This window comes from Scyliorhinus torazame, chromosome 6 (genome assembly GCF_047496885.1).
Source record: "Scyliorhinus torazame isolate Kashiwa2021f chromosome 6, sScyTor2.1, whole genome shotgun sequence".
Classification (NCBI taxonomy): Eukaryota; Metazoa; Chordata; class Chondrichthyes; order Carcharhiniformes; family Scyliorhinidae; genus Scyliorhinus; species Scyliorhinus torazame.
The window spans coordinates 243,772,607-243,793,232 of NC_092712.1; the positions used below are offsets into that span (position 1 = coordinate 243,772,607).

The 20,626-nt window shown below is 48.2% G+C and overlaps 1 protein-coding gene across 1 annotated transcript in view; it reads right to left on the reverse strand.

Annotated features, from left to right (window-relative positions):
• The window catches only part of LOC140425861 (uncharacterized), a 148,894-nt gene that overhangs the window by 56,211 nt on the left and 72,057 nt on the right, over nucleotides 1-20,626 (reverse strand). The window contains exons 6-7 of the mRNA XM_072510245.1: nucleotides 1,097-1,201; nucleotides 21-81 (exon numbers count right to left, since the gene is read on the reverse strand). Of these exons, the coding sequence (XP_072366346.1) occupies nucleotides 21-81; nucleotides 1,097-1,201 (166 nt within the window). The remainder of the gene's footprint in view (nucleotides 1-20; nucleotides 82-1,096; nucleotides 1,202-20,626) is intronic.

Genomic DNA, 20,626 nt, shown 5'->3' on the forward strand with positions numbered 1-20,626 from the left:
ACTGCATTGTGTATCATCACCTTGAACACTGAAACTTTTGACTCCATCTTGCACCAAACTGACAGTCTCCCAGAGGTCCACCTATCAAGAAAAAGACTTACAATTCAAACCAATCTCCCAAGTACAAAAGCATAAGTATGTTCCCATAGTTAGATGCTCACCTACTGTAGTTCAGAGGCAGGAGATTTAGAGGGGAGTTGAGGAACCGAGGAGAATCTGGAACAGACAGCCTGAATAGGGTGGTAGAGGCGGCTTTCCACAACATTTTAGTATTTAAGATGAGCACTTGAAAATGTCATAGCATGCAAGGACATGGACTAAGTGCTGGAAAATGGGATTAGAACAGACAGGTGCTTGATGGCGCATATGTTGGGCCAAAGGGCCTCTTTTTATGCTGTAAAACTCTGACTCGAAGATGCTGATCTTGGAAAAAACTGACATTTAGTCAGCCGAGACCACAAAACATGCAGTTTAGATGGGGTTATGGAGATAGGGCGGGGCGGGGGGGCTCTTTCAGAGGGTCGGTGCAGGTTCAATGAGCCAAATGGCCTCCTCTGCACTGTAAGGATTCAATGAATTATTTCTGCCGCTGAACGACAGTAAACAAGTGTGGAGATGACAGTCTAAAACTAAACAACTTAAACAGATTAAACTTTTCAAGGCAAGATGTTACTGGACCAAGATTCACAATTTTGGAATAAGTATTACCAATTTAGTTTTGATGTATGCACATTTAAATCTCTTTTAATGTAGAAAGTAAATGACTTTGGACAGTGCAGCCACTTTCTTTGGGCAGCACGGTAGCGCAGTGGTTAGCACTGTTGCTTCACAGCACCAAGGTCCCAGGTTCGATTCCCAGCTTGGGTCACTGTCTGTGTGGAGTCTGCACGTTCTCCCGGCGTCTGTGTGGGTTTCCTCCGGGTGCTCCGGTTTCCTCCCACAAATCCCAAAAGACATGCTGTTAGGTAATTTGCACATTCTGAATTCTCCCTCTCTGTACCCGAACAGGCGCCGGAATGTGTCGACTAGGGGATTTTCATAATAATTTCATTGCAGTGTTTAATGTAAGCCTACTTGTGACAATAAATATTATTACCTCACTGTCTTGACTATCATCTTTAATAAAAAAAGTTATACTGCGGCTTCCGAGATTGAAATCAATCCAAAACTTCTCCAATTTATCATCAGCTGGTATTTTTAACTGCAAGACAACAAAATGACAAATACATAGCATTACATCTCATCCATTTGATATCCTTACTTTCATATTGCACATTTTAAAAATATGTATTTACCCCCCCCCCCCACTCTCTGTATACACGTATATACCCAGATTGAACAGATTTCCAATAAACATAACGGCATGATTAGGCAGTTAAACTGTAAATACAGATTGAGAATTGAGAATGGACATATGATCAGTCAGAAATTCATCTATATACATTGTTACGCCATCCTGGGCTCGTGCGCTGTCAATTCCAGTCCCTGGAGTCGTAACATAATTGAAATTAATTATTAATTTGACTAAGCACCCGAAAGTCTTTGGTTGCCCAATAACTACACTCACCAGGCTGGTAATGTAAACAATTTATAGTTATTGTTATTAATAAAAATTAAATATGCAGCAAATACAACTGGTTAACAATTATCGAATTCCCAACAGCCTCTTAACTTGCCCTATCCTCTCTATATACATACACACATACACAAAACAGACGAACACAGGGGAAAAAGGGGTGTAAAGGAAAATAATATGAAAAGATGAAAGTCATTGGGCGTCATTCTCCGACCCCCCGCCGGGTCGGAGAATGGCCGTTGGCCGGCGTGAATCCCGCCCCCGCCCAAGTCTCCGGTACCGGAGATTGGGCGGGGGCGGGAATCGGGCCGCGCCGGTTGGCAGGACCCCCCACTCAATTCTCCGGCACAGATGGGCCGAAGTCCCGCCCAGAAATTGCCTGTCCCGCCGGCGTAAATCAAAGCTGGTATTTACCGGCGGGACCAGGCGGTGTGGGCGGGCTCCGGGGTCTGGGGGGGGCGGGGCGCGGGGCGATCCGACCCCGGGGGGAGTCCCCACGGTGGCCTGGCCCGCGATCGGGGCCCACCGATCCGCGGGCGGGCCTGTGCCGTGGGGCACTCTTTCCCTTCCGCCTCCGCCACGGCCTCCACCATGGCGGAGGCGGAAGAGACTCTCCCCACTGCGCATGCGCGGGAAACTGTCGGCAGCCGCTGACGCTCCCACGCATGCGCCGTATTTCCGCGCCAGCTGGCGGGGCACCAAACGCCATTTCCGCCAGCTGGCGGGGCGGAAATCCCTCCGGCGCCGGCCTAGCCCCTCAATGTTGGGGCTCGGCCCCCAAAGATGCGGAGCCAGTCGGCGGACATCGCGCCGTTGGGGGAGAATTTCGCCCATTGTTTCAGATAGACATCTTCCAGTTTGATTTTTTTTTTAAGTCTAGGCCTCCAGTTGGGGTGTTCCTGCTTTCCGTCTGTAATGGTTTCCACTGTAGATTCATCAGGATCTCAAAACTTCTCTGCTGATTCAGTTAGGGCAGCACAGTAGCATGGAGGGTAGCATGGTGGTTAGCACAATTGCTTCACAGCTCCAGGGTCCCAGGTTCGATTCCTGGCTTGGGTCATTGTCTGTGCGGAGTCTGCACGTCCTCCCTGTGTGTGCGTGGGTTTCCTCCGGGTGCTCTGGTTTCCTCCCACAGTCCAAAGATGTGCGGGTTAGGTGGATTGGCCATGCTAAATTGCCCTTGGTGTCCAAAATTGCCCTTAGTGTTGGGTGGGGTTACTGGGTTGTGGGGATAGGGTGGCGGTGTTCACCTTGGGTAGGGTGCTCTTTCCAAGAGCCGGTGCAGACTCGATGGGCCGAATGGCCTCCTTCTGCACTGTAAATTCTATGAAACCACAGGCAGGAAGCATTATTGGAGAGAGAGAAAGAGAGAGCACAACTCACAGCTTCTTCTCTCAGCGGCCAGATGCATTTTGCTTCCTGGGTTCTCTGCACCTGACAGAACACAATCACTGACCATCACCGGGCAAAATACAGGTCTTTCGCCAATCCATTGGCCACCAGCCAACCAATCAAACTTTCAGGTGCCAGAAAGTTGGAGCTCTTCTGTCCAAATCTAAACCTCCAAAGCACAGTGTACTATTTTGTAACTTTTGGAGCTCCTCACTTCCTCTACTCTGTTTAAAGGTACATGTCTATTAAATATCCAAGGTTCAAAAAGTAAACCAACAGGAATGATCCTTACAAGATGCAGTGAGAATATGGCAGATTATCTTGAATATTACCTGAACCAAAAGACCGGTTATTACCATCAGGATTAAATTATGAAATATGAGATTAGGATATTGCAGCCTTGGAAGGAGATGACTCGGATAATGGTAGAAATATATACCAGGTATGTAAATGGTAGATCTAGAACACTGTCAAACTAATCCACAACAACAGAATATCATCACAGATTCAGTCATACTAAAGGATTTTGTTCTTTATACAGGATCATGACAGTGGAGTCAAAATTAGTAGAGGACCTGTCTCCTCCTGCTCCTTATGTACCTCCCATCTGAGAAACCAGTCTTCAGCCAATTCAGTTCAGTTAATATGATAAAGAAAATGTCTTTGCGTAGAAGATACGCCAAAGACCAAGTCCACGGCAAAACCCCATCTGACTTACTGTGATAAGTGCTCCAGAATAAGCAGCATCCCTAACCAAACCATCCCAATACAGCTACAGCACCCACATCTACCCCAAGTGGGGAAAAAGGTATCCACGAAAAGAACAATTCCACTCTGGCCAATTGCTGCCCCACAGGCCTACTCTCAATTAGCAAAGTGATGGAAGATGACACTTTCAAAATGATGCTCACTGACCAATAACCAATTGATTATACCTAGTTTGGGTACTGCCAGGATCATTTTGCTCCAGGGCCCAATACAACTTTGGCCCCAACAATGACAAAACAACTGAATTCTGCCTTGGATATCAGGAAAGCATTAGCTGAGCGTGACATCAAGCAACCCTGTTAAAATTAAAGGTGGGGGATCTGCATCCGCGAACTCAAAATTCACTCAAAATGAAAACAGGTATGGTCATTGGAGTGCAATCATCTCAGCCCAGGTAAGAGCCAATGATGTGAAGGCTATGAACCTAGCGCAGGAGGATAGGATTAGGTAGGGTAAGTTGGATGATCAGCCATACATGTAATGAATGGTGGAGCAGGCTCAAAATGTACGAATGGGCGACTCCTGCTCCTATTTTCAATGTTTCTACAGTCGTTGCTCGGGCAATATGCTGGCACTGTCAACTTGTCTTGACATAGATGAGAATTTCGGAAGTTAGTAAGTGGGCAGATGACACCAAGATTGGTGGCATAGTGGACAGTGAAGAAGGTTATCTAGGATTGCAACGGGATCTCTTCTCATGTCCATAAGGCTTATTCTCAAATCGACTTTTTCATTTTGAGTAGGGCGCTGATAACGAGAGTAGAGGATACCGAGTATTCGGCAATAGCCATTTCGGACACGCCCCGCATTGGGTGGACTTGGAGATGGGGGAGGAGAGGGACCAGCGCCCGCTGTGGGCTTGGAGGTGGGGCTGTTGGCGGACGAGTAGGTGAGCGAGCGGGTCCGAGGCAGTAGATAGGTGCTTGGAGACCAACGACAACGGGGAGGTCCGAGTGGGGATGGTATGGGAGGCAGTGGTGAGGGGAGAGCTGATCTCCATTAGGGCCCACAAGGAGCAGAGGGAGCGGGGGGAGAGGGAGAGGCTGGTGGGGGAGATGGTGAGGGTAGACAGGAGGTATGCGGAAGAGCCCGAGGAAGGATTGTTGAGGAAGAGGCGCAGCCTCCAGGCCGAATTCGACCTGGTGACCACCAGGAAGGCAGAGGTGCAGTGGAGGAAGGCCCAGGGGGCGGTTTACGAGTATGGGGAAAAGGCAAGCCGGATGCTGGTGCATCAGCTTCGGAAGCGGGACGCAGCTAGGGAGATCGGGGAAGTTAAGGACAGGGGAGGGAGCGTGGTGCGGAGTGGGGTTGGCATCAATGGAGTCTTCAAGGACTTCTACGAGGAATTGTACCGATCCGAGCCCCCACAGGAGGAGGGAGGGATGGGCCGTTTCCTGGACCAATTGAGGTTTCCAAAGGTGGAAGAGGGACTGGTGGCGGGACTGGGGGCCCCGATTGGGCTGGAGGAGCTGATCAAAGGGATAGGAAGCATGCAGGCGGGGCAGGCACCGGGGCCGGACAGTTTCCCTGTCGGGTTCTATAAAAAAATATATGGACCTGTTGGGCCGGCTGTTAGTTAGGACCTTTAAGGAGGCAAGGGAGGGGGGTGGGCTTTACCCCCGACAATGTCCCGGGCACTGATCTCCTTGATCCTGAAGCGGGACAAAGATCCCCTGCAATGTGGGTCTTACAGACCGATTTCCTTGCTAAATTTCCTTGGAATTCCTAAGGTGCTGGTGAAGGTCTTGGCCATGAGGATTGAGGATTGTGCGCCGCAGATCATCCATGAAGACCAGACGGGGTTTGTGAAGAGGAGACAGTTGAACGCAAATGTGCGGAGGCTTTTGAACGTTATCATGATGCCGGCGAGAGAGGGGGAGGCGGAGATAATGGTGGCGATGGACACTGAGAAAGCCTTTGATAGGGTAGAGTGGGGGTACCTGTGGGAGGTGCTGAAGAGGTTCGGGTTTGGGGAGGGATTTGTCAGGTGGGTTAGGCTGTTGTGAGGTTCCGATGGAGAGTGCGGCCGCAAATAGGAGGAGGTCCGAGTACTTTCGGTTGCACCGAGGGTCGAGACAGGGGTGTCCCCTGTCCCCCCTGCTCTTCGCACTGGCGATTGAACACCTGGCTATGGCACTGAGAGAGTAGAGGAACTGGAGGGGTTGGTGCGGGGTGGGGAGGAGCATAGGGTGTCGCTTTATGCAGACGACCTGCTGCTGTGTGTGGCGGACCCGGTGGGAGGAATGCCAGAGGTAATGAAGATCCTTAGGGAATTCAGGGACTTTTCGGGGTACAAGCTCAATATGGGGAAGAGCGAGCTGTTCGTAGTTCAGCTAGGGGATCAGGAGAGGGGGATTGCGAGCTCCGACTAAAAAGGGCGGAGAAGAGCTTCAGATATTTGGGGGTCCAGGTGGCCAGGAGTTGGGGGGCCCTGTATAGGCTTAACTTTACAAGGCTGGTGGAGCAAACGGAGGAGGAGTTCAAGAGGTGGGACGCGTTGCCGCTGTCCTTGGCGGGTAGGGTGCAGTCAATCAAAATGACGGTGCTCCCAAGATTTTTGTTCCTGTTCCAGTGCCTCCCAGTGTTTATCCCGAAGGCTTTTTTCAGGCCGGTTAACAGGAGTATAATGGGGTTTGTGTGGGCGCGAGGGACTCCGAGGGTGAGAAGGGTGCTCCTGGAGCGGAGTAGAGAGAGGGGGGGGCTGGCGCTGCCCAACCTCTGTGGGTACTACTGGGCCGCCAATGCGACGATGGTGTGCAAGTGGGTGATGGAGGGGGAGGGGGCTGCATGGAAGAGGCTGGAGACGGCGTCCTGTGTGGGCACGAGTCTGGGGGTGCTGGCAATGGCGTCACTGCCGCTCCCTCCAAGGAGGTATACCACGAGCCCGGTGGTGGTGGCAGCCCTCAAAATTTGGGGGCAGTGGAGGCGGCATTGGGGGGGGGGGGGGGAGGAGGAGTTGGGGCCTCGGCGTGGACCCAGGAAGAACAGGTGGAGGATTTCCGGGGTGGCACAGGGTAGGGATACGAAAGTTTGGGGACTGGTTTGTGGATGGGAAGTTTGCGAGCTTGGGTGAGCTGGAGGAGAAGTACGGGCTCCCGCCGGGGAACACCTTCAGGTATTTACAGGTAAGGGCGTTTGCCAAACGGCAAGTGGTGGAATTCCCGCGGCTACCGCCACACACAGTACAGGACAGGGTGCTCTCGGGGGGTGGGTGGGAGTGGGGAAGATCTCGGAAACTTACCAGGTGATGCAGGAGGAGGAGGAGACCTCGGTGGTGGAGTTGAAAGGCAAGTGGCAGGAGGAGTTGGGAGAGGAGATCGAAGAGGGGACGTGGGCAGATGCCCCAGGGAGGGTGAACGCTTCCTCTTCGTGCGCGAGGCTCAGCCTCATACAGTTTAAGGTGCTGCACAGGGCACACATGGCCGGGACAAGGATGAGCCGGTTCTTTGGGGGTGAGGACAGGTGTTAGGTGCTCAGGGAGCCCAGAAAATCACACCCATATGTTCTGGGCATGCCCAGCACTGAAGGAATTTTGGAAGGGCGTAGCGAGGACGGTGTCAAGGGTGGTAGGATCCAGGGTCAAACCGGGCTGAGGGCTCGCAATATTTGGGGTGGCAGGGGAGCCAGGAGTGCAGGAGGCGAAAGAGGCCGGAATTCTGGCCTTTGCGCCCCTAGTAGCCCGGCGAAGGATTCTCCTTCAGTGGAAAGATGCGAGGCCCCCCAAGCATGGAATCCTGGATCAGCGATATGGCAGGGTTCATTAAATTGGAGAGGGTGAAATTCGCCTTGAGAGGGTCGGTACAAGGGTTCTTTAGGGGGTGGCAACTGTTCTTAGACTTTCTGGCAGAACGATAGACATTGGTCAATGGCAGCAGCAGCTCAGGGGGGTTACTTTATTTTTGTTTATGTTATTTACACTGGAGGGTTTGAGGGGGTGTATACACCTGTTGTGTTAAGTTGGGGTGTTAATGTTAATTTATTATTTATGTACAGGGGGAGGGGGGGGGTTGCGTTTTTTAAGTTGTGTTTTGTACTTGTTGGGTTCTTTTTTCTTTCTCATTTTGTTATTGATATTTTATGAAAACCTTCAATAAAAATTATTTTTAAAAAAGGATTGCAACGGGATCTTGGTCAGTTGGGGCAGTGGGCCGATGAGGAATAGATGGAGTTTACTTTGGATGAATGTGAGGTGATGTATTTTGGTAGATTGAATTGGGGCAGGATCTACTCCGTTAATGGTCCGGAGTTGGGGAGAGTTATAGAACAAAGATTTAGGGGTACAGGTTTATAGACCTTGAAAGTGGAGTCACAGTGGATAAGATGGCGAAGGCGGCATTCGGCATGCTTGGTTTCATTGGTCAGAACGTTGAATACAGGAGTTGGGACGTCTTGCTGAAGTTGTAAGGCCACACTTGGAATACTGTGTACATTTCTGATCATCCTATTATAGAAAGGATATTATTAAACTAGAAAGAGTGCAGAAAAGATTTACTAGGATGCTACCGGGACTTGATGGTTTGAGTTATAAGGAGAGGCTGGATAGACTGGGACTTTTTTCCCTGGAGCGTAGGAGGCTTAGGGGGTGATCTTGTGGAGGTCTAGATGAGGTAGATAATCAACACCTTTTTCCAAAGGTAGGGGAGTCTAAAACTGGAGGACATGGGTTTAAGGTGATGGGAGAGATACAAAAGGGTCCAGAGGGGCAATATTTTCAATGTCTGGAACGAGCTGCCAGAGGCAGTAGTAGAGGCGGCTACAATTTTCTCTTTTAAAAAGCATTTAGACATTATATGGGAAAGCTGGGTAGAGAGAGATATGGGCCAAATGCGGGCAATTGGGTCTATCTTAGTGGTAAAAACTGGGCGGCATGGACAAGTTGGGCTGACGGGCTTGTTTTCATGCTGTAAACTTCTATGACTCTAGGCCCTTTAATATAATCAAAAGGCACATCAGAAGAGCATTATCAAAATCTGCAAATGTCACAAAAGGGAAGATTAAGGAAGATAACAAAACTACTTTTTTCACTAACCTTTTAACACGCTTATTAAAAGGGGGTGGGGTCAAGAGTTAGCAGGGAAGAGAGCTTCAGGAGGAATTCCTGTATGTGGGAAATCTACCATCTCCAAGTTCCCTTCCATAAGACCATAAGACATAGGAGCGGATTAACAACTTCCTTACCTTGCAGGTCAGCTGTTAGTTAGGGAGAGAGAGAGAGCCGGGACCTTAGAAACAGCGCGGGAGTTTGAAAAAGCGCGGGAGCTGCGAGGCAGAGCGGACAGTTTAAAAGGTCGCTGCCTGGGTGAGGTAAGTACTGATTAACAACTTCCTTACCTTGCAGGCCCAGTCGATTTCAGCAGGAGCGGAGCTAGTCCATTTCAGCGGGGGCAGTGCGGAAGTGATTTCTGGGAGGTAAGTCTCTCCTTTAAAAACACTTACCTGGTCCCGTTTTCGGTCCCTCTTTGCTGTTGTTTTTTTTTTAAATTTTAGTGTTTAAGGCGGGAACAGGAAGTCGATCCGCGGACTTCTGGGAAGACCCTCACCAATAAATTCTGGTGGAGAGGAAACCCGAGACACTACACGTGTAGTGTCTCCCACCCGCCCTCCTCCTCTAGCCGAATAATAAAACCCATTGGTGTGAGGCAAGTACCATATTTTATTATTTTTTTTTTTTATAAATAAAAAAAAAAAAGTAATTTAGTTGTTAGCCAGATCTTGGTAGAAAGTTAGAGGAATGGCAGGGAAGGGAGTGCAATGTTCCTCCTGCAGGATATTTGAGGTGAGGGATGCAGTTAGTGTCCTTGCTGATTTTACCTGCAGGAAGTGCTGCCATCTCCAGCTCCTCCAAGACCGAGTTAGGGAACTGGAGCTGGAAGAACTTCGGATCATTCGGGAGGCAGAGGGGGTCATAGATAGCAGCTTCAGGGAATTAGTTACACCAAAGATTGGAGATAGATGGGTAACTGTAAGAGGGACTGGGAAAAAGCAGTCAGTGCAGGGATCCCCTGCGGTCGTTCCCCTGAGAAACAAGTATACCGCTTTGGATACTTGTGGGGGGGGGGGATGACTTACCAGGGGGTAAGCCATGGGGTACGGGCCTCTGGCACGGAGTCTGTCCCTGTTGCTCAGAAGGGAAGGGGGGAAGAGGAGCAGAGCATTAGTAATTCAGGAAGCGGGTACTGCGTGTTCTTGATAAGTACGTACCGGTCAGGCAGGGAGGAAGGCGTCGAACGAGGGAACCATGGTTTACCAAAGAAGTGGAATCTCTTGTTAAGAGGAAGAAGGAGGCCTATGTGAAGATGAGGTGTGAAGTTTCAGTTGGGGCGATGGATAGTTACAAGGTAGCGAGGAAGGATCTAAAGAGAGAGCTAAGACGAGCAAGGAGGGGACATGAGAAGTATTTGGCAGGAAGGATCAAGGAAAACCCAAAAGCTTTCTATAGGTATGTCAGGAATAAGCGAATGACTAGGGAAAGAGTAGGACCAGTCAAGGACAGGGATGGGAAGTTGTGTGTGGAGTCTGAAGAGATAGGCGAGATACTAAATGAATATTTTTCGTCAGTATTCACTCAGGTAAAAGAGAATGTTGTGGAGGAGAATGCTGAGACCCAGGCTATTAGAATAGATGGCATTGAGGTACGTAGGGAAGAGGTGTTGGCAATTCTGGACAGGCTGAAAATAGATAAGTCCCCGGGGCCTGATGGGATTTATCCTAGGATTCTCTGGGAGGCCAGGGAAGAGATTGCTGGACCTTTGGCTTTGATTTTTATGTCATCATTGGCTACAGGAATAGTGCCAGAGGACTGGAGGATAGCAAATGTGGTCCCTTTGTTCAAAAAGGGGAGCAGAGACAACCCCGGCAACTATAGACCGGTGAGCCTCACGTCTGTAGTGGGTAAAGTCTTGGAGGGGATTATAAGAGACAAGATTTATAATCATCTAGATAGGAATAATATGATCAGGGATAGTCAGCATGGCTTTGTGAAGGGTAGGTCATGCCTCACAAACCTTATTGAGTTCTTTGAGAAGGTGACTGAACAGGTAGACGAGGGTAGAGCAGTTGATGTGGTGTATATGGATTTCAGCAAAGCGTTTGCTAAGGTTCCCCACGGTAGGCTATTGCAGAAAATACGGAGGCTGGGGATTGAGGGTGATTTAGAGATGTGGATCAGAAATTGGCTAGCTGAAAGAAGACAGAGGGTGGTGGTTGATGGGAAATGTTCAGAATGGAGTTCAGTTACAAGTGGAGTACCACAAGGATCTGTTCTGGGGCCGTTGCGGTTTGTCATTTTTATCAATGACCTAGAGGAAGGCGCAGAAGGGTGGGTGAGTAAATTTGCAGACGATACTAAAGTCGGTGGTGTTGTCGATAGTGTGGAAGGATGTAGCAGGTTACAGAGGGATATAGATAAGCTGCAGAGCTGGGCTGAGAGGTGGCAAATGGAGTTTAATGTAGAGAAGTGTGAGGTGATTCACTTTGGAAGGAATAACAGGAATGCAGAATATTTGGCTAATGGTAAAGTTCTTGAAAGTGTGGATGAGCAGAGGGATCTAGGTGTCCATGTACATAGATCCCTGAAAGTTGCCACCCAGGTTGATATGGTTGTGAAGAAGGCCTATGGAGTGTTTGCCTTTATTGGTAGAGGGATTGAGTTCCGGAGTCAGGAGGTCATGTTGCAGCTGTACAGAACTCTGGTACGGCCGCATTTGGAGTATTGCGTACAGTTCTGGTCACCGCATTATAGGAAGGATGTGGAGGCTTTGGAGCGGGTGCAGAGGAGATTTACCAGGATGTTGCCTGGTATGGAGGGAAAATCTTATGAGGAAAGGCTGATGGACTTGAGGTTGTTTTCGTTGGAGAGAAGAAGGTTAAGAGGAGACTTCGAGGCATACAAAATGATCAGGGGGTTGGATAGGGTGGACAGTGAGAGCCTTCTCCCGCGGATGGAAATGGCTGGCACGAAGGGACATAACTTTAAACTGAGGGGTAATAGATATAGGACAGAGGTCAGAGGTAGGTTCTTTACGCAAAGAGTAGTGAGGCCGTGGAATGCCCTACCTGCTACAGTAGTGAACTCGCCAACATTGAGGGCATTTAAAAGTTTATTGGATAAACATATGGATGATAATGGCGTAGTGTAGGTTAGATGGCTTTTGCTTCGGTGCAACATCGTGGGCCGAAAGGCCTGTACTGCGCTGTATTGTTCTATGTTCTAAGTAAGGCCATTCGGCCCAGCGAGTCCACTCCACCATTCAATCATGGCTGATTTCAACTCCATTTACCCGCCCTCTCTCCATAACCCTTAATTCCTTGAGAAATCAAGAATTTATCAACTTCTGTCTTAAAGACACTCAACGTCCCGGCCTCCACCGCCCTCTGTGGCAATGAATTCCACAGACCCACCACTCTCTGGCTGAAGAAATTTCTCCTCATCTCTGTTCTAAAGTGACTCCCTTTTATTCTAAGGCTGTGCCCCCGGGTCCTAGTCTGCCCTGCTAATGGAAACAACTTCCCTACATCCACCCTATTTAAGCCATTCATTATCTTGTAAGTTTCTATTAGATCTCCCCTCAACCTCCTAAACTCCAATGAATATAATCCCAGGATCCTCAGACGTTCATCGTATGCTAGGCCTACCATTCCTGGGATCATCCGTGTGAATCTCCGCTGGACCCGCTCCAGTGCCAGTATGTCCTTCCTGAGGTGTGGGGCCCAAAATTGCTCACAGTATTCTAAATGGGGCCTAACTAATGCTTTATAAAGCTTCAGAAGTACATCCCTGCTTTTATATTCCAAGCCTCTTGAGATAAATGACAACATTGCATTTGCTTTCTTAATTACGGACTCAACCTGCAAGTTTACCTTTAGAGAATCCTGGACTAGGACTCCCAAGTCCCTTTGCACTTCAGCATTATGAATTTTGTCACCGTTTAGAAAATAGTCCATGCCTCTATTCTTTTTTCCAAAGTGCAAGACCTCGCACTTGCCCATGTTGAATTTCATCAGCCATTTCTTGGACCACTCTCCTAAACTGTCTAAATCTTTCTGCAGCCTCCCCACCTCCTCCATACTACCTGCCCCTCCACCTATCTTTGTATCATCGGCAAACTTAGCCAGAATGCCCCCAGTCCCGTCATCTAGATCGTTAATATATAAAGAGAACAGCTGTGGCCCCAACACTGAACCCTGCGGGACACCACTCGTCACCGGTTGCCATTCCGAAAAAGAACCTTTTATCCCAACTCTCTGCCTTCTGCCTGACAGCCAGTCGTCAATCCAGGTTAGTACTTTACCTTCCACAATAGTACTTATTTTACTCAGCAGTCTCCCGTGAGGCACCTTATCAAAGGCCTTTTGGAAGTCAAGGTAGATAACATCCATTGGCTCTCCTTGGTCTAACCTATTTGTTATCTCTTCAAAGAACTCGAACAGGTTTGTCAGGCACGGCCTCCCCTTACTAAATCCATGCTGACTTGTCCTAATCTGACCCTGCACTTCCAAGAATTTAGAAATCTCATCCTTAACAATGGATTCTAGAATCTTGCCAACAACCGAGGTTAGGCTAATTGGCCTATAATTTTCCATCTATTTCCTTGTTCCCTTCTTGAACAGGGGGGTTACAACAGCGATTTTCCAATCCTCTGGGACTTTCCGACTCCAGTGACTTTTGAAAGATCATAACTAATGCCTCCACTATTTCTTCAGCTATCTCCATTAGAACTCTAGGATGTAGTTCATCTGGGCCCGGAGATTTATCAATTTTTAGACCTCCTAGTTTCTCTAGCACTTTCTCCTTTGTGATGGCTACCATATTCAACTCTGCCACCTGACTCTCCGGAATTGTTGGGGTATTACTCATGTCTTCTACTGTGAAGACTGACGCAAAGTACTTATTTAGTTCCTCAGCTATTTCCTGGTCTCCCATCACAAAATTACCAGCGTCATGTTGGAGCGGCCAAATGTCAACTTTTACCTCCCGTTTGTTTTTAATGTATTTAAAGAAACTTTTACTATTATTCCTAATGTTACTGGCTCGCCTACCTTCATATTTGATCCTCTCTTTCCTTATTTCTCTCTTTGTTATCCTCCGTTTGTTTTTGTAGCCTTCCCAATCTTCTGACTTCCCACTACTCTTTGCCACATTATAGGCTTTCTCTTTTGCTTTGATGCATTCCCTAACTTCCTTTGTCAGCCATGGCTGCCAAATCCCCCCCCTGATAACCTTTCTTTTCTTTGGGATGAACCTCTGTACTGTGTCCTCAATTACTCCCAGAAACTCCTGCCATTGCTGTTCTGTCTTTCCCACTAGGCTCTGCTCCCAGTCGATTTCCGTCAGTTCCTCCCTCATGCCCCTGTAGTTACCTTTATTTAACTGTAACACCTTTACATCTGATTCTACCTTCTTTCTTTCAAATTGGAGATTGAATTCTACCATATTATGATCACTGCCTCCTAAGTGCTCCCTTACTTTAAGATCTTTAATCAAGTCTGGCTCATTACATAACACTCAGTCCAGAATGGCCTGTTCCCTTGTGGGCTCCATCACAAGCTGTTCCAAAAAGCCTTCCTGTAAACATTCAATGAATTCCCTTTCCTTGGGTCCACTGGCAGCATTATTTACCCAGTCCACCTGCATATTGAAGTCCCCCATGATCACTGTGACCTTGCCTTTCTGACATGCACTTTCTATTTTGTGGTGCATTTTGTGCCCCCGGTCCTGGCCACTGTTAGGAGGCCTGTACACAACTCCCATTATGGTTTTTTTGCCTTTGTGGTTCCTCAACTCTACCCACACAGACTCCACATCATCTGACCCTATGTCATTTAGTGCTATTGATTTAATTTCATTCCTAATTAACAAGGCAACCCCGCCCCCTCTGCCCACCTCCGTCTTTTCGATAGGTTGTGAATCCCTGGATGTTTAAATGCCAGTCCTGAACCCCCTGCAACCATGTCTCTGTGATGCCTACCACATCATACCTACTAGTCACAATCTGGGCCACAAGCTAATATACCTTGTTCCGTACACTGCGCGCATTTAAATATAGCACTTTTAATTCTCTATTGACCGTCCCTTTTTGTTTTCTTAGTGTGGTGGACCTTGGTTTACTGAGCCTTTCCATACACTGTCATATTTTGTGGGATGGGGACTATCGTAACCTCTCCTGAGTTTTGTCTTTTCGTGCTTTTTTGTATTCCTAAGCAGCTACGCTCCCCACTGATTACTTCACCTCTTGGTTCCCTGACTTTCCCTTCCCCCCCCCCCCCCAATCTCTAGTTTAAAGTCCTATTGACCACCCTATTTACTCTTTTCGCCAGAACACTGGTCCCAGCTCGGTTCAGGTGGAGACCATCCCAACGGTATAGGTCCCCCCTGTCCCAAAACTGATGCTAGTGTCCCATGAAAAGGAACCCCTCTTTCCCACACCACTCTCAGCCACGGGTTAACTTCCCTGATTCTTGCCTCCCTATGCCAATTTGCACGTGGCTCGGCAGTAATCCGGAGATTATGACCCTTGAGGACCTGTTTTTTTTTTTTTTTTTTTTTTTTTTTTTTTAAATTTGAATCCTAGCTCTTTATAATCTCTAAACAGGTCCTCTTTCCTAGACTTGCCGATGTTGTTGGTACCGACATGGACCACAACAACTGGATCCTCCCCCTCCCTCTCCAGTATCCTTTCAAGATGGTCAGAGATGTCCCGCACCCTAGCACCGGGCAGGCAACATACCATGCTTCCAAATCTCACACTTGGGAATATGTTGCTACTCCTTTGAGGTGTCAGGTGATATTGCACAGTGATTTGTATCTAGCCATCTGGTCACAGTTCAAACACTAATCCAATTAACAGCGAGGCTATTATGGAATAAATCAGATAAAGATTTTTGTGACCACGCACGCAGCCAAATGCTGAACTCTGGAAGGTGCCGTCTAATTTCCATTGCTTCTCCACAAGCTTCAGTACCTTACTGAAATACCTTAAAATACATAAACAGCACGAACAGCATGAAATTGAGGAAGAGAAACTGCTGCAAACTCTCAGCAGGTCTGGCAGCATCTGTAGGGAGAGAAAAGAGCCAATGTTGAGTCCAGATGACCCTTTGTCAAAGCACTGACAAAGGGTCATTTGGACTCGAAACATTAGCTCTTTTCTCTCCCTACAGATGCTGCCAGACCTGCTGAGATTTTCCAACATTTTCTCTTTGGTTTCAGATTCCAGCATCCGCAGTGATTTGTTTTTATGAAATTGACGCATCTACCGACTAAATGTGTCAGAGAAAGTTAGGACCGGTTAATTCAGGTTTTTGTTTTTAATATAATCAACTTCTGCCAAGCAACTTTTTTGGCATTGCAAATTTCATTTTACAAGAATAGACTCACATCCCTTCAGAATCAAATTATTGTACAGAAGTTTATAGAAGGACTTCAATTTTTATTTGTGTCTCATCTTTCTCAATCCCACCTATTTCACTTTCTGCACATTTACATTCTTAATTGATATTACTTAGTTATCTCAATGAACATTTATCAATCTGACTGGTTAAAGGAACACATGCATATTCTGTTCACACATTCCACAGAACCCCAATGGAGAGAGTGCTGCACTGAAAATGATTTCCAATTACCCACTCAAAAGTCATGATATGTCTAATCGTGAGCACTGGTCCTTTGCCACTAACCACAAAATGGAGGTTGGCTACCTCAGTTGGCTGGACAGCTGGTTCATGATACAGAATGACACCAACAGCATGGGTTCAATTCCCATACGGACTGAGATTATTACATCCTTTCCTTCTTACCCATGTCTCTCACCTGAGGTGTGGTGACCTTAGTTAAATCACCACCAGTCAGCTCTGAAAAGGGAGAGCAGCCAATAGTCCTCTGGGATTGTGGTAACTTCTACAGCAACCCAAGCTATTGTTAGGGGCTTATGTAAGCAAATAAGAAAACAGATGCCTTCAAATAACAAAAAAAAAAACTGAGTCTTGGACCAAGTGAGAGATATAGGTACAAATGAAATGAATAGCACCAGGATTATCTAGGTGAACATGTCGCAACGTCAGAACCAAACATATCAAGATACAGTGGTATAATAACATTAGTTGACTGGTTATGTTAAAATTTAACACTGCACTGGATACAACAGTGAATGTTTAGTACTGTTGTTGCCAGGCTATTGAGGAATGAGTACCACAGAGGGTGCAGAGAGGGATGACAAGAACTAAACATGCCAGTTAGAAGGTCCAATCATCACTGTCATGATATGCAGACACGCACACATAATGATATACAGACAAGCAGCTAATGGACACAGAGAACAGGACGTGACCAATAAGCAGGCAGGACACACAGGGGTGGGATCGGACTATAAAAGACACTAGGCTCTCACACTCCGCCTCTTTCCATTGATGAACATCTAGAGAGTTAGTCAAGGGTGTTGTTACAATCTCACACCTCCACCACGTAGCTAAGAGCTAGTCTGGTTCAGTCAGACAGAGTAACCACACTTAAGTTAGCAGAGAGTCGAACTCACAGAGAACTGTGCTATTAGTTCAATAACTTGATTGAGCTAACTTCAAGGTCTGGAGTATCTTTCTGATCTAAGCTGCATCCAGTTGCAGCCAGTGTTAGACCAGTGTACCCAACACGACAATCACAGCTTTGAGTGAAGACATTTTAAAGGTTTAGTTAGATAAGCAAGTTAGAGTTTTTAGTTGGATTACTGGTTTACAGATAGACTGATTTGAAAAATGATCTCAAAAGTGAAAGGATTTCAGTGATATGCTTTAGAAATACAGGAGCAGAATTTACGGTAGCCAACATAATTCCTTCCACATTCAAGGTCTCTGATCTTACAAAGAAAATGGCTATAATTTGGAGACTCCTCTACTTAGGCTGATATTCTGTGGTGGATTTACATAGAAACATAGAAAATAGGAGATGACCATTCAGCCCGTCGAGGCTGCTCCACAATTCATTATGATCATGGCTAATTATCCAACTCAGTAACCTGTCCCTACTTCCCCATATCCTTTGATCCTTTTGCCACAAGAGCTATATCCAACACTTTCTTGAAAACATATAATGTTTTGGCCTCACCCATTTTGTGTGGTACCGAATTCCACAGGCTCACAACTCACTGGGTGAAGAGATTTCTCCTAATCTCGATCTTAAATGGTTTACCCTGTATCCTTAGATTGTGACATCTGGTTCTGGACTCGCCCAGCCATCGGCAACATCCTTCCTGCATCTACACTGTCTAGTCCTGTTAGAATTTTATACGTTTCTGTGAGATTACCCCCTCATTCTTCTAAACTCCAGTGAATATCACCCTAACCGACTCTTTATGTCCATCCCACCATCACAGGAATCAGTTGGGTAAACCTTGGCTGCACTCGCTCCATAACAAGTACATCCTTCCTCAGATAAGCAGACCGAAACAGCACACAATATTCCACGTGTGGCCTCATGAAGGCCCTGTATAACTGCATCCCTGCTCCTGTATTCGGGTTTGTATGCTCTCCCAGTGGCTGTGTGGGTTTCCTCTGGATGCTCTAGTTTCCCCCACCATCCAAAGATCTGCAGTTTAGGTGAATTGGCCATGCTTAATTGCGTCTTAATGTCTAAAAGGTTAGGTGAGCGGACTTCCGGGTGCGGCGATGACCAGCTGAGTCGCACGTTTCGGCAGCTCCCGGTGTAACAGACTTTTGGGCTCTTAATAAGAGCCCCAACGGCAATTTTAACGGCTAAAAGTACTGTGCGGTGAACCAGAAGGGAATCCCCCCTGGATACGGATGGAAAAAGGAGAGGAAGGTGGCCGGATTGCGGTGGATCCTTTAGAGCAGCGGCAAGGAAGGCAAGCAAAAACCAAGATGGCGTCGGAAGGTGGCAGTTTAATATGGGGCCCTGAACAACACGAGTTTTTGAAACGCTGCGTGGAAGAACTCAAAAAGGAAAAGAAGAAGGAGCTGTTGGCCCCGATATTACAGGCGATCGAAGGGCTAAAGGAGGAGCAAAAGACCCAGGAGCGGGAGCTTCGGGTCGTGAAGGCAAAGGCTGCCGAGAATGAGGACGACATACAGGGCCTGGTGGTGAAGACGGAGATGCACGAGGCACACCATAAACGATGTGTGGAAAGGCTGGAGGCGCTGGAGAACAACGCGAGGAGGAACAACCTAAGGATTCTTGGCCTTCCTGAAGGTGCAGAGGGAGCGGACGTCGGGGCATATGTGAGCACGATGCTGCACTCGTTAATGGGAGCGGAGGCCCCGGCGGGTCCGCTGGAGGTGGAGGGAGCATACCGAGTGATGGCGCGAGGACCGAGAGCAGGAGAAATTCCTAGAGCCATAGTGGTGAGATTCCTCCGTTTTAAGGACAGAGAGATGGTCCTTAGATGGGCAAAGAAAACTCGGAGCAGTAAATGGGAGAACGCGGTGATCCGCATTTATCAAGACTGGAGTGCGGAGGTGGCGAGAAGGAGGGCGAGCTTTAATCGGGCCAAGGCGGTGCTTCATAAAAAGATGATAAAATTTGGAATGCTGCAACCGGCAAAACTGTGGGTCACATATCAAGGGAGGCACCACTACTTTGAGACGGCGGATGAGGCGTGGACTTTTATCGTGGAAGAAAAATTGGAATGAGCGGGTTATTAAAAAAAAGAACGTTTGAAACAAAGTGGTGGGGCGAGTATGGGGGGCGAAGAAGGGGGGAAAGAGGAGTTTTATGTTATTAATCCTGCGATGTGGTAACTTTTCTCTCTTCCACAGGAAGTGGTGGGGGGAGGAAAGGAGGTGGAAGAGATGGGGCGTTGGCCATTGGGGGCGGGGCCAAGGGGGAAGCGCGGGCTCGGTTCCCGCGCTACGATAATCATGGCGGAAATAGGGAAGCAGGAAGGAGGGGGCATCGCACGGTGCGAGCCGAGGTCACGGGGGGAGGCCGAGGTCGGCCAGAGTTTGCTGACTTCTGGGAGCAACATGGGGGGTGTAACTACGCTAGTGGGGGATGTAGCGGGGGGGGGGGGGGGGGGGCGGTGGGAGGGGGGAATTATTGGGCTGCTGCTGCTGGGGAGAGGGGGGAGCTGGTATGGGGTGGGATGGGCGGGGGGGCACCGCCTGGGGGGGGGGGACACAGCTGCGTGGGAACCGGGTGAGGAGCTGGAAAAAGGGGATGGCTAATCAACAAGGGGGGGGGGGGGTAAAAAGCCCCCCAACCCGGCTGATCACGTGGAACGTGAGAGGGCTGAACGGGCCGATAAAGAGGGCACGGGTACTCGCACACCTTCAGAAACTTAAGGCAGATGTGGTTATGTTCCAGGAAACGCACTTGAAACTGATAGACCAGGTGAGACTGCGCAAAGGTTGGGTGGGGCAGGTGTTCCATTCGGGGCTAGATGCGAAAAACAGGGGGGTGGCTATATTAGTGGGGAAGCGGGTAATGTTTGAGGCAAAGACTATAGTGGCGGATAGCGGGGGCAGATACGTGATGGTGAGTGGCAAACTACAGGGGGAGACGGTGGTTTTGGTAAACGTAGATGCCCCGAACTGGGATGATGCCAATTTTATGAGGCGTATGCTAGGACGCATCCCGGACCTAGAGGTGGGAAAGTTGGTAATGGGGAGAGATTTCAATACGGTGTTGGAACCAGGGCTGGACAGATCGAGGTCCAGGACTGGAAGGAGGCCGGCAGCAGCCAAGGTGCTTAAAGATTTTATGGAGCAGATGGGAAGAGTAGACCCGTGGAGATTTAGCAGACCTAGGAGTAAGGAGTTTTCGTTTTTCTCCTATGTCCACAAAGTCTATTCGCGAATAGACTTTTTTGTTTTGGGAAGGGCGTTGATCCCGAAGGTGAGGGGAACGGAGTATACGGCTATAGCCATTTCGGATCACGCTCCACA